The sequence below is a fragment of the Entelurus aequoreus genome, linkage group LG11 (assembly GCF_033978785.1).
Source record: "Entelurus aequoreus isolate RoL-2023_Sb linkage group LG11, RoL_Eaeq_v1.1, whole genome shotgun sequence".
Taxonomy (NCBI): Eukaryota; Metazoa; Chordata; class Actinopteri; order Syngnathiformes; family Syngnathidae; genus Entelurus; species Entelurus aequoreus.
Window position 1 is genome coordinate 9,310,420 of NC_084741.1, and position 12,500 is coordinate 9,322,919.

A 12,500-nucleotide genomic window follows, 5' to 3' on the forward strand; every position below is an offset into this window, starting at 1 on the left:
GAAGTAGGCGAGGAGGCGAATGTGAGCCCCGCCTGGCGGTGTCGACTTCTACCGCTCCTTCTCACTGGAAGTAGGCGAGGAGGCGAGTGTGAGCCCCGCCTGGCGGTGTTGACTTCTACCGCTCCTTCTCACTGGAAGTAGGCGAGGAGGCGAGTGTGAGCCCCGCCTGGCGGTGTTGACTTTTAGCGCTCCTGCTCCTTCTCCTTCTCCTGCTCCTTCTCCTTCTCCTTCTCCTTCTCGTGCTCCTTCTCCTTCTCGGGCTCCTCCACTCCAGGTGTGTCGCCGCCCATTGGCACTCTCGCCAAGAACATTGGCCAAGCCACGCCCTTCCACCGGTGACGTCACGTGTGGGAACCCGGATGCCTCAACACTAACGCGACCTTCATTTAGTATTTTAACTGTTTGAGGTCTGCTATTTCATTTGTATATTAACAATAAAAGACAAAGGTAAAAAAAAAAAAAAACTTATTAAAAGGACCTAATTTGAAAAGGAATTTTACTAGGGATGTCCGATAAATGCGTTAAAATGTAATATCGGAAATTATCGGTATCGGTTTTTTTATTATCTGTATCGTTTTTTTAATTTATTTTTTTATTAAATCAACATAAAAAACACAAAATACACTTACAATTAGTGCACCAACCCAAAAAACCTCCCTCCCCCATTTCTTTCTGTTATCAATATTCTGCTTCCTACATTATATATCAATATATATCAATACAGTCTGCAAGGGATACAGTCCGTAAGCACACATGATTGTGCGTGCTGCTGCTCCACTAATAGTACTAACCTTTAACACTTCATTTGACTCATTTTCATTCATTACCAGTTTCTATGTAACTGTTTTTATATTGTTTTACTTTCTTTTTTATTCAAGAAAATGTTTTTAATTTAGTTCTTATTTTATTATTATCTTTAAAAAGTACCTTATCTTCACCATACCTGGTTGTCCAAATTAGGCATAATGTGTTAATTCCACGACTGCATATATCGGTTGATATCGGTATCGGTTGATATCGGTATCTGTAATTAAAGAGTTGGACAATATCGGAATATCGGCAAAAAGCCATTATCAGACATCCCTAAATTTTACCTTTGCAATTATATTATACTCATAAAGAATAGAAGAATATAATGGACTTTATTTTCACTATATTTGCATATAACGAGATTAAGGACTCCAAATTAAGGTGCGGTGTGGAAACAAAAAACAATAAGCAATCCTGTACAATATACAAAACTACTGTACAATATACAGAACAATACAAGAGTACTGGAGTAATAAAGTAATACATTTAAGTTTCTCAATACCTGACCTATTTTTTGTGCCTATAAAAGAATTAGATCTCTACATTAAAACACTCTCTACCTATGTGTTTCAAATTGAAATTATTTACTTTACTTGTGTGAGCCTATGGCTAATATGCTAATAGCATTCTATGTTAGTTACTTTATTGAGTTTACAACCCCATGCCGCTGTTTTGTACTTATTTTGATTATTATTTTTTCTCAATTGTTTGTAAATGTTGCAAGTTATAAATAAAGGTTTATAAAATAAAAAAATAAATAAAATAAACACTAACACGACCTAATTTCAAAAAGAATTTTACTTTTGCAACCTCATTATACTATTGGCTAAGTTTTATATTCATAAATGTAAGTTTCTCAGTACCCGACCTGTTTTTTTTGCCTTTAAAAAGAATTAGAACTCTACGTTAAAACACTCTCTACCTCTAACAACCAAAAAGCTGTGAAAACATTGATGCTGTGTTCCAAATTTAAATTATTTACACACACTACCGTTCAAAAGTTTGGGGTCACCCAAACAATTTAGTGGAATAGCCTTCATTTCTAAGAACAAGAATAGACTGTCGAGTTTCAGATGAAAGTTCTCTTTTTCTGGGCATTTGGAGCGTTTAATTGACCCCACAAATGTGATGCTCCAGAAAGTCAATCTGCTCAAAGGAAGGTCAGTTTTGTAGCTTCTGTAACGAGCTAAAGTGTTTTCAGATGTGTGAACATGATTGCACAAGGGTTTTCTAATCATCAATTAGCCTTCTGAGCCAATGAGCAAACACATTGTACCATTAGAACACTGGAGTGATAGTTGCTGGAAATGGGCCTCTATACACCTATGTAGATATTGCACCAAAAAGCAGACATTTGCAGCTAGAATAGTCATTTAGCACATTATCAATGTATAGAGTGTATTTCTTTAAAGTTAAGACTAGTTTAAAGTTATCGTCATTGAAAAGTACAGTGCTTTTCCTTCAAAAATAAGGACATTTACATGTCACCCCAAACTTTTGAACGCTAGTGTATATATATATATATATATATATATGTATATATATATATATATATATATATATATATATATATATATATATATATATATATATATATATATATATATATATATATATATATTGCATCCTATTGTAGTTACTTTATTGAGTTTACAACCCCCTGGCGCTTTTTTGTACTTATTTTGATTATTATTATTTCTCAATTGTTTGTAAATGTTGCAATTTATAAATAAAAGCTTATTTAAAAAATTAAAAAAAAATGTAAACACTAACGCGACCTCTGGCCCGGCTGTCACCGCTTTTACAATAACAATATAATAATTGGGGCGGTATGGCGTAGTGGGTAGAGCGGCCGTGCCACAAGCAGGTTCGCTCCCCGCCTCTTACCATCCAAATCGCTGCCGTTGTGCCCTTGGGCAGGACACTTCACCCTTGCCCCCGGTGCCGCTCACACTGGTGAATGAATGATGAATGAATGATAGGCGGTGGTCGGAGGGGCCGTAGGCACAAACTGGCAGCCACGCTTCCGTCAGTCTACCCTAGGGCAGGTGTGGCTACAAATGTAGCTTACCACCACCAGGTGTGAATGAATGATGGCTTCCCACTTCTCTGTGAGCGCTTTGAGTATCTAATAATAGAAAAGCGCGATATAAAATCTAATCCATTATTATTATTATTAATAAAGTTGTTCAAAAGAGAATTACTCATAATTTCCCTTACTGTAAAAAACACTACAACTAAAACAATAAATGTCACAGTGTAAAACTGCACATATGTATAGATCACATCGCAGTTATGGTTGCCTTCAGAGGGCTGCTTTTAACAATGAGTAATATAATATACATATATATATATATATATTAGGGCTGCAACAACTAATCGATTACATCGATTATTAAAATAGTTGCCGATTAATTTAGTCATCGATTCGTTGGATCTATGCTATGCGCATTTTTTTTTTTTACTAAACTTTTATTTATAAACTGCAACATTTACAAACAGCTGAGAAACAATAATCAAAATAAGTATGGTGCCAGTATGCTGTTTTTTTCCAATAAAATACTGGATAGGATAGAAATGTAGTTTGTCTCTTTTATCCGATTATTAATCGATTAATCAAAGTAATAATCGACAGATTAATCGATGATCAAATTAATCGTTAGTTGCAGCCCTAATATATATACACATTAACAATGTATTTTTGACATAAGCTGCAAAAAATATATATATATCGGTTTAAAAACTGGAAGCTCAGTCACCAGAATTTTACAGTAAAAGTAGTGGGGTTTTTTTACAGCATATATAAAAAAAATGGAATAAATGGCAAAACAATACCACTGTTTTTAGCGGTAAAATTCAAGCAACCAAGCTACCATTTTTTTAACCGTAAAATATAGTTTTTATGTTTGTTTTTTTAATGTTTTAGTGCAGGGGTCCCCAAACTACAGCCCGCGGGTTAGGGTTAGGGTTTTTAACCCTATGTGGCCCCCCCTGAGTCAAAAAGTTAGGGGACCCCTGTTTTAGTGTCTTACTGTATATGAAAAAAAAACAGTTCCAAGTTGATTTTATGGTAAAAATCTGGAATTAAACCGTAAAATCTATTGTCAATTTTACAGTCTACAATTTTATTGATAATTAGTTTTGAAATCATAAGTCAAGCAGATATTTAAGTACAGTATTTATCTTTATTTTATCCATCTTGTCCCTATCAGGGTCGCGGGAGGTGCTAGAGCTTATTTCAGCTGCATTCGGGCAGTTCCTGAGGGAACTCTCCTGAAGGAATCAATAAAGTACTATCTATCTACACCCTGGACAAGTCGCCTCATCGCAGGTCCATTATGATAATATAATATTTTGATAATATTGAATTTTAAAAGATATGCAATTGCATGCAGTACATGATTTGTAATGTCAAAAGGGAAAGAACAAGCGTATTTAATAAGAAAAGATTGAGCATTTTAATAACGCACATTATTTCCAGGCTTTCGCGGGCCACATAAAATAATGTGGAGGGCCAGATTTGGCCCCTGGGCCTTGAGTTGTAATCCAAGGCGATAGCTGTTTATGACCCCCGTCCCTTTGGAAACAGCTGTTGCCATGTAATCAGGGAAAGTCCAAATAAAAGGAGGCGTACAATCTTTCGTCAGAGCGTGGTGACACTGTACAAGGGCACAGGTGTACACGTTTCTCCTCATTGAGCCAAATGTAATTCTGTCTCTGTTTAGTTCCTTGCTTCTTGTCTTGTTTAATAAGTTTAAGGGACGGCGTGGCGAAGTTGGTAGAGTGGCCGTGCCAGCAATCGGAGTGTTGCTGGGGTTCAATCCCCACCTTCTACCATCCTAGTCACGTCCGTTGTGTCCTTGGGCAAGACACTTCACCCTTGCTCCTGATGGCTGCTGGTTAGCGCCTTGCATGGCAGCTCCCGCCATCAGTGTGTGAATGTGGAAATACTGTCAAAGCGCTTTGAGTACCTTGAAGGTAGAAAAGCGCTATACAAGTATAACCCATGTATCATTTAATAGATGTCATCAGTGTTTGCACCTGACACTTATGATTTCGAAGCGAGTTATCCATCAAATTGTACACCATAAAAATGAGCAATAGATTTTACTTTTAAAATTTAGGGAGTTTTTTTTTTACAGCATATTACTGTAATTTGAAAAAAAATCCATACTAAATACTCCAACTGCAACTGGTTTGTAAATAACAGTGTTCAGATTGCAGTATGATTAGCAGCAAAGTACGTGCGGATAAGGCCAGCTTTCAACAGATGTTAACATTTGATTTTTAATAATATTTCATTGAAAAAATGCGGGAGTGCTGTTTTGACGCAAAAATGAATGTTCAAAATGCGTTTTCGCAGATATTTCCCATGCCTGATGTTGAAAGATTTTAATAAGACATTTAGAAATAGATATTGTCTACAATGTACAGTTTAGAGAGATATTTCTTCAAAACGACAGTCGCTTGAGGCTATCAAATAGTTCTGTTTTTATTTACAGTATAAAAATGTAAATGTACATTTACTGCTGCGAGATCCCTGATCAGACAAAAGAAGAAAGGGGAGTACAACTATGTATACATTTAGCACATGTGGCAAATGTCCCTGTCTTTCAAACAGACATTGCAAGAAAAAAAGATTAACTTGCTGATTCCTCGTTAGCGTCATTGGCTTCATCCAGGCCTTCGTCTTCGTCTTCTTCCTCCTGCTTGGCGTCCACCTCGCTGGTGTCGGAGAACTCGTGCAGGAGGACGTACTCGCGGCTGCTGAAGCCGAACTTGAGCACGTCCTTCTCTTTCAGCTCGTAGTAGCGCTGGGCTTCGATGCGCTGGTTGTTCAGGTAGGTGCCGTTGCCCGAGCCCAGGTCGATGATGTAAGGCCTGACGCGGCGGCCCGTGGTGCCGTCGGCCCGCGTGAACGGCACTATTCTGGAGAAGAACACATGTGTGAGGTGAAATGAATAATAAGAATACATTTTATTTGTAAAAAGCACTTTCCATTGAGCAAACAACCTCAAAATGCTACAGTGTATTAAATAAATAAATAAAAAGATAATGAAAATAAATAAAAATAAAAACTAAAACTAGCATGCATACAACTAAAAAAAGGCTTTTTTAAAAAGAAGGGTTTTTAAGCCTTTTTTAAAAGCATCCACAGTCTGTGGTGCCCTCAGGTGGTCAGGGAGAGCGTTCCACAGACTGGGATGATACCACAAATTGAGGTATCGATCCGATACCAAGTAGTAACAGGATCATACATTGGTCATATTCAAAGTCCTCATGTGTCCAGGGACGTATTTCCTGAGTTTTTTTTAAAAAGGAAAAAAGATTTTGTGACGATAAAAAATATCGATGTAATCATAGTACTATCGACTAGATGGGATGCAGATGGGTGTTAGCTGCTAACTAGCTAGCCATGTCTTAAAGCATCGCTTCCTGAGGACGTTTCAATGTTATAACTTCATCATTTGTTTACAACAAATGCCTGAGCAAATTGTTGAACAGTTTAAGAACAACATTTCTCAAGCAGCTATTGCAAGGAATTGAGGGATTTCACCATCTACGCTCCGTAATATCATCAAAGGCTTCAGAGAATGTGGAGATATCACTGCACGTAACATTGAATGCAGTGTTTCCCATAAACTGCCAAGATACCTGTGGCGGTGGGCGTGGTCACCATGACATCATTGAGTAATTTGCATAATTTACTACATTGATTTGATTTTCTCTAAAAAGACTTTATCATTAGTTTTTAAGCCAAAATGCGTCCGTGCTCCCCTTTCTGTCTACACACTGTGTCTGCTTGTAAGTACTGCGTGTGTGCGCGCTGCCGAACATGCTCCTCTGCTCGTAAAACCAGCAATGTCACAATGTGACGACGCGCTGTCGTGCCCATTAAAAAAAGGGGGGCGGGGACAAGTACTTTTTAGAGGCGGTATAGTACGGAATGATTCATTAGTATTGTAGTACTATACTAGTACCGGTATACCGTACAACCCTAGTGTTGACGAGACCGTGTGAGTGAACACCAATCATTTTATTCGGGTTGGCCAAAAAGTATTTGACATCCTTTGTGTAATTGCGACAATTATGGACAATAGTGTGTTTGGTCACACCAGTAATGGTAACATAAGCTAGCCCGGTGTTTTTCAACCACTGTGCCGTGGCACACTAGTGTGCCGTGAGATACAATCTGGTGTGCCGTGGGAGATGATCTAATTTCACCTATTTGGGGTAAAAAATATTTTTTGCAAACCAGTAATTCTAGTCGGGAAATTGTGTTGTTGTTGAGTGTCGGTGCTGTCTAGAGCTCGGCAGAGTAACCGTGTAATACTCTTCCTTATCAGTAGGTGGCAGCAGGTAGCTAATTGCTTTATAGATGTCGGGAACAGCGGGAGGCAGTGTGCAGGTAAAAAGGTGTCTAATGCTTAAACCAAAAATAAACAACAGGGGGGGCCCCTAAGAAAAGGTATTGAAGCTTAGGGAAGGCTATGCAGAACAAAACTAAAACTGAACTGCTTACACAGTCAACAAAAACAGAATGCTGGACTACAGCAAAGACTTACTGTGGAGCAAAGATGGCGTCCACAATGTTCATCCAAACATGACATGACAATGTCCCCACGAAAAAGGATTCAAAACAAAGATGCGGGAAATATCGCTCAAAGGAAGACATGAAACTGCTACAGGAAAATACCAAAAAAAGAGTAAAAGCCACCAAAACAGGAGCGCAAGACAAGAAGTAAAACACTACACACAGGAAAACAGCAAAAAAGTCAAAATAAGTCAGGGTGTGATGTGACAGGTGGTGACAGTACACCTACTTTGAGACAAGAGCTATAGTGATGCATGCTTGGTTATGCTTTAAAGTCATACCCAACAATTGTGACAACGACTTTTTACTGTCAACTTGGGGTGTAACGGTACGTGTATTTGTATTGAACCGTTTCGGTAAGGGGGTGTCGGTTCGGAGGTGTACCGAACGAGTTTCCACACGGACATATTAAGTAGCGTAACGCACGTTGTGTAAACAATGCACACCGAGGCACAACACACGGCATGCTAGCAGCTAACGGGCTAGGATAGACTGACCATACGTCCTCTTTTCACCGGACATGTCCTCTTTTGCGGAGCTGTCAGGGCGGAGTTTCTTAAATGCCTCAAATGTCCGGCATTTTGAGTTAGGGTTGCGTGTATTTTTAATGTACGTTCAGGGTTAAGAAGGGGTTAAAAACAAAACAAATTGTGAAGGTGTGCGCACGCAGCATTGGTGAGGGAGGGGCAGAGACAGAGACAGAGAGAGAGAGAGATTTATGATAAACGCGCATGCGTCGCCAGGCTCTGCTTTTTATCCATAGATTTATCACATTTAATTTGTTATCATCTATAGCAGGGGTGTCAAAAGTGTGCCCCGGAGGCCATTTGCGGCCCACAGCTAATGTTTTAAAGGCCCACGGCACATTCTAAAAATACTATTAAAATAAACAAAAACATAACAAAAGTGAAATAAAAAAGCTTAAAAGGTTAAATGTAATTTAGAAAAAGTTGCAATGTTGACTCAGTGTTTCCCATAAACTGCCAAGATACCTGTGGGGGCGTGGCTATGGGCGTGGTCACCATGACATCATCGAGTAATTTGCATAATTTATTACAATGATTTGATTTTCTCTAAAAAGGCTAAAAAAATGTATACTTACTAATTAATAATAACAGCTTTGTTTTAAACGTCCATCCATCCATCCATTTTACAATATAATTACAACACTTTATGTACATATTTATATGCAGATTTGAACAATAAGTTATTCACTGAAATATATTTATTAATTGTGGTTCTTACAAAAAATATATCTTATAAAATATAGAAGCTAAAATGTCTCAAAGCTCTGCCCCTTTAATTAGTGCATACTAAATCATTTAACTTTAGCCTACTACTACAAGCATATTATTTACCAGCAACATAAAGTGAAACAGAGGCGGAGGTGTCCTGCCACAGTCAGTAACAAATAAACAGAAAACAGTAGTGGTGGTAGATAGACACAAAGCTTCATCAAACATCTGATCCACTGAAGAAAGAGCTCTAAAAATGTTGAACTTTAGACTGCCATCAGTTTTACTCCCTACACTTAACCATGTGTTTCCTACTGCCTGCACACTTTGCACCCTTTGTTATATACACATGTTGTGTTTCTAATATAAATATATTTAATAAAGTCAAATTCAAATAAGGCTACAAGAGAATTATCCTACACTTCTCTTTTGTAAAGTAAATGTGAACAGCCTATATGGGCATCTATATCTACTATATGATCATCTACATCTACTATATGATCATCTACATCTACTATATGATCATCTACATCTACTATATGATCATCTACATCTACTATATGATCGTCTACATCTACTATATGATCATCTACATCAACTATATGATCATCTACATCTACTATATGATCATCTACATCTACTATATGATCATCTACATCTACTATATGATCATCTCCATCAACTATATGATCATCTCCATCAACTATATGATCATCTACATCAACTATATGATCATCTACATCAACTATATGATCATCTACATCAACTATATGATCATCTACATCAACTATATGATCATCTACATCAACTATATGATCATCTACATCTACTATATGATCATCTACATCTACTATATGATCATCTACATCAACTATATGATCATCTACATCAACTATATGATCATCTACATCTACTATATGATCATCTACATCTACTATATGATCATCTACATCTACTATATGATCATCTACATCAACTATATGATCATCTACATCAACTATATGATCATCTACATCTACTATATGATCATCTACATCTACTATATGATCATCTACATCAACTATATGATCATCTACATCAACTATATGATCATCTACATCAACTATATGATCATCTACATCTACTATATGATCATCTACATCTACTATATGATCATCTACATCAACTATATGATCATCTACATCAACTATATGATCATCTACATCAACTATATGATCATCTACATCTACTATATGATCATCTACATCTACTATATGATCATCTACATCTACTATATGATCATCTACATCTACTATATGATCAGCTACATCTACTATATGATCATCTACATCAACTATATGATTTGCCTGAGAAGCTGGACAGGACAAAAAAAAAAAAAAGTATTTTAATTTTTTTTTTTAAATGTTTTAATTTGTGGCGGACGTAATTCTTTCGTGGCGGGCCGCCACAAATAAATGAATGTGTGGGAAACCTTGTGACTAATAAAACAAAGCTGTTTGTTTTTTTTCTTTCAAACTGTCATTGCTCAAAATATAATATTGAATCAAAATCAATGTTATTATGAATTATTGACCTATCCAAGGTTCCCATTACTTCACATCAAATATTACACTAAGAAAAATATTTTTGGTGGAAGATTTTGCAAATTTGGTAAATAACCCAAAAAATTTATATTTTCTTGTTTTCTTACTGTACCGAAAATGAACTGAACCGTGACCTCTAAACCGAGGTACGTACCGAAACAACATTTTTGTGTACCGTTACACCCCTAATGTCAACTGAGTTTGGTTTTGAATGATATCTGCTGGTGGTGTTCCTCCGCATTTTTTCAACGCAAAAAATGTGCCTTGGCTCAAAAAAGGTTGACAAACACTGAGCTAGCCAATGGTGTTGTTGGTATGGTTTTTGCTGTGATGAAGTTGTAAACAAGTTGTATTATTCTTACCTGTACTGGAACACCGCATGTTGCTTGGAGCAGGATGGATGATCAATGGGAATGTCGGCAATTTTCCGCTGTCGCCCCATCAAATAGGCACTCTGTCGGTGAACGTACATGACTGGAAGCTGCTCGTCATTCTTGAAAGGGTAGAGTCGCCATCGCCGCTTGGGAATGCGAGCCTCGGGCGGCTCGTTGTACTTGATCACGACTCCGCGGAACGTGTTCGTGTCTTCCGTAAGCGCTCCCGACAAACCAAAGTTTGGTTTCTCCTTGTCGGGGGGAGGCTCGGTCGGACTGTTACCTCCGCTGTCGGGACGCCCGAAGTCGAGCTCTTGGTTTTCCTCGCGCTGCCGGCGGGTTTCCCGGCGCTGCTCGTCGTGATGCCGACGCTCAGCCTGCTGGGAGGAGGCGGCATCGCGGTCCCGTCGCCGGTCGCCGTTGCGGTCTCTGTCCGGAGGCCGGTCCGATTCCCACCGGCTGCGCCTTTCCTCCGGCAGCTCGTTTCTTCTTCTGTGGTCCTCTCCGGCAGAGCGATGCTCCTCACGCTCCTGTGTTCATTTTGTGAGAAGGAGGAGCAAGTTAGGGTGCACACACTCATATCTTGCTGGACCTGGACATATGACATCACTCTTCCACGCACACACACATCACACCTACTCAGTGGCCTAGTGGTTAGAGTGTCCGCCCTGAGATGGGTAGGTTGTGAGTTCAAACCCCGGCCGAGTCATACCAAAGACTATAAAAATGGGAGCCATTACCTCCCTGCTCGGCACTCAACATCAAGGGTTGGAATTGGGGGTTAAATCACCAAAAATGATTGCTGGGCGCGGCCACCGTTGCTGCTCACCTCACCTGGGGTGATCAAGGGTGATGGGTCAAATGCAGAGAATAATTTTGCCACACCTAGTGTGTGTGTGACAATCATTGCTACTTTAAAGGCCTACTGAAATGCGATTTTCTTATTTAAACGGGGATAGCAGGTCCATTCTATGTGTCATACTTCATCATTTTGCGATATTGCCATATTTTTGCTGAAAGGATTTAGTAGAGAACATCGACGATAAAGTTTGCAAATTTTGGTGGCTGATAAAAAAGCCTTGCCTGTAGCGGAAGTAGCGTGACGTCACAGGTTGTGGAGCTCCTCACATCTGCACATTGTTTACAATCATGGCCACCAGCAGCGAGAGCGATTCGGACCAAGAAAGCAACCATTTCCCCATTAATTTGAGCGAGGATGAAAGATTCGTGGATGAGGAAAGTGAGAGTGAAGGACTAGAGGGCAGTGGAAGCGATTCAGATAGGGAAAATGCTGTGAGAGGCGGGTGGGACCTGATATTCAGCTGGGAATGACTACAAGAGTAAATAAACACAAGACATATATATACTCTATTAGCCACAACACAACCAGGCTTATATTTAATATGCCACAAATTAATCCCGCATAACAAACACCTCCCCCCTCCCGTCCATATAACCCACCAATACAACTCAAACACCCGCACAACACACTCAATCCCACAGCCCAAAGTACCGTTCACCTCCCCAAAGTTCATACAGCACATATATTTCCCCAAAGTTACGTACGTGACATGCACATAGCGGCACGCACGTACGGGCAAGCCATCAAATGTTTGGAAGCCGCAGCTGCGTACTGCGTTACACATACAAATCAAACAAAATGCTTATGGCAACATTCTGGTTGCGTACTCACGGTACCGCGTCTGCGTATCCAACTCAAAGTCCTCCTGGTAAGAGTCTCTGCTGTCCCAGTTCCCCACAGGCCAATGGTAAAGCTTGACTGTCATCTTTCGGGAATGTAAACAATGAAACACCGGCTACGTGTTTGTGTTGCTGCAGCCGGCCGAAATACACCGCTTCCCACCTACAGCTTTCTTCTTTGCTGTCTCCATTGTTCATTGAA

At 39.1% G+C, this 12,500-nt stretch overlaps 2 protein-coding genes across 4 annotated transcripts in view; both read right to left on the reverse strand.

Moving 5' to 3' along the window:
• Positions 1-467, reverse strand: part of LOC133659736 (mitogen-activated protein kinase kinase kinase 5-like) — a 60,425-nt gene extending 59,958 nt beyond the window's left edge. The window contains exon 1 of one of the 2 annotated variants that reach the window (XM_062062400.1): positions 1-467. This exon is cut by the window's left edge and continues 517 nt beyond it. The gene's annotated coding sequence lies outside the window, so the exon portion shown is untranslated. The other variant, XM_062062401.1, reaches the window with a different exon arrangement.
• A 4,819-nt stretch (positions 468-5,286) lies between these two features.
• snip1 (Smad nuclear interacting protein) overlaps positions 5,287-12,500 on the reverse strand; it is a 14,856-nt gene continuing 7,642 nt past the window's right edge. For both annotated transcript variants that reach the window (XM_062062404.1, XM_062062403.1), the window contains exons 3-4: positions 10,586-11,127; positions 5,287-5,739 (exon numbers count right to left, since the gene is read on the reverse strand). In XM_062062404.1, the coding sequence (XP_061918388.1) occupies positions 5,451-5,739; positions 10,586-11,127 (831 nt within the window). In that variant the 3' untranslated portion in view covers positions 5,287-5,450. The remainder of the gene's footprint in view (positions 5,740-10,585; positions 11,128-12,500) is intronic.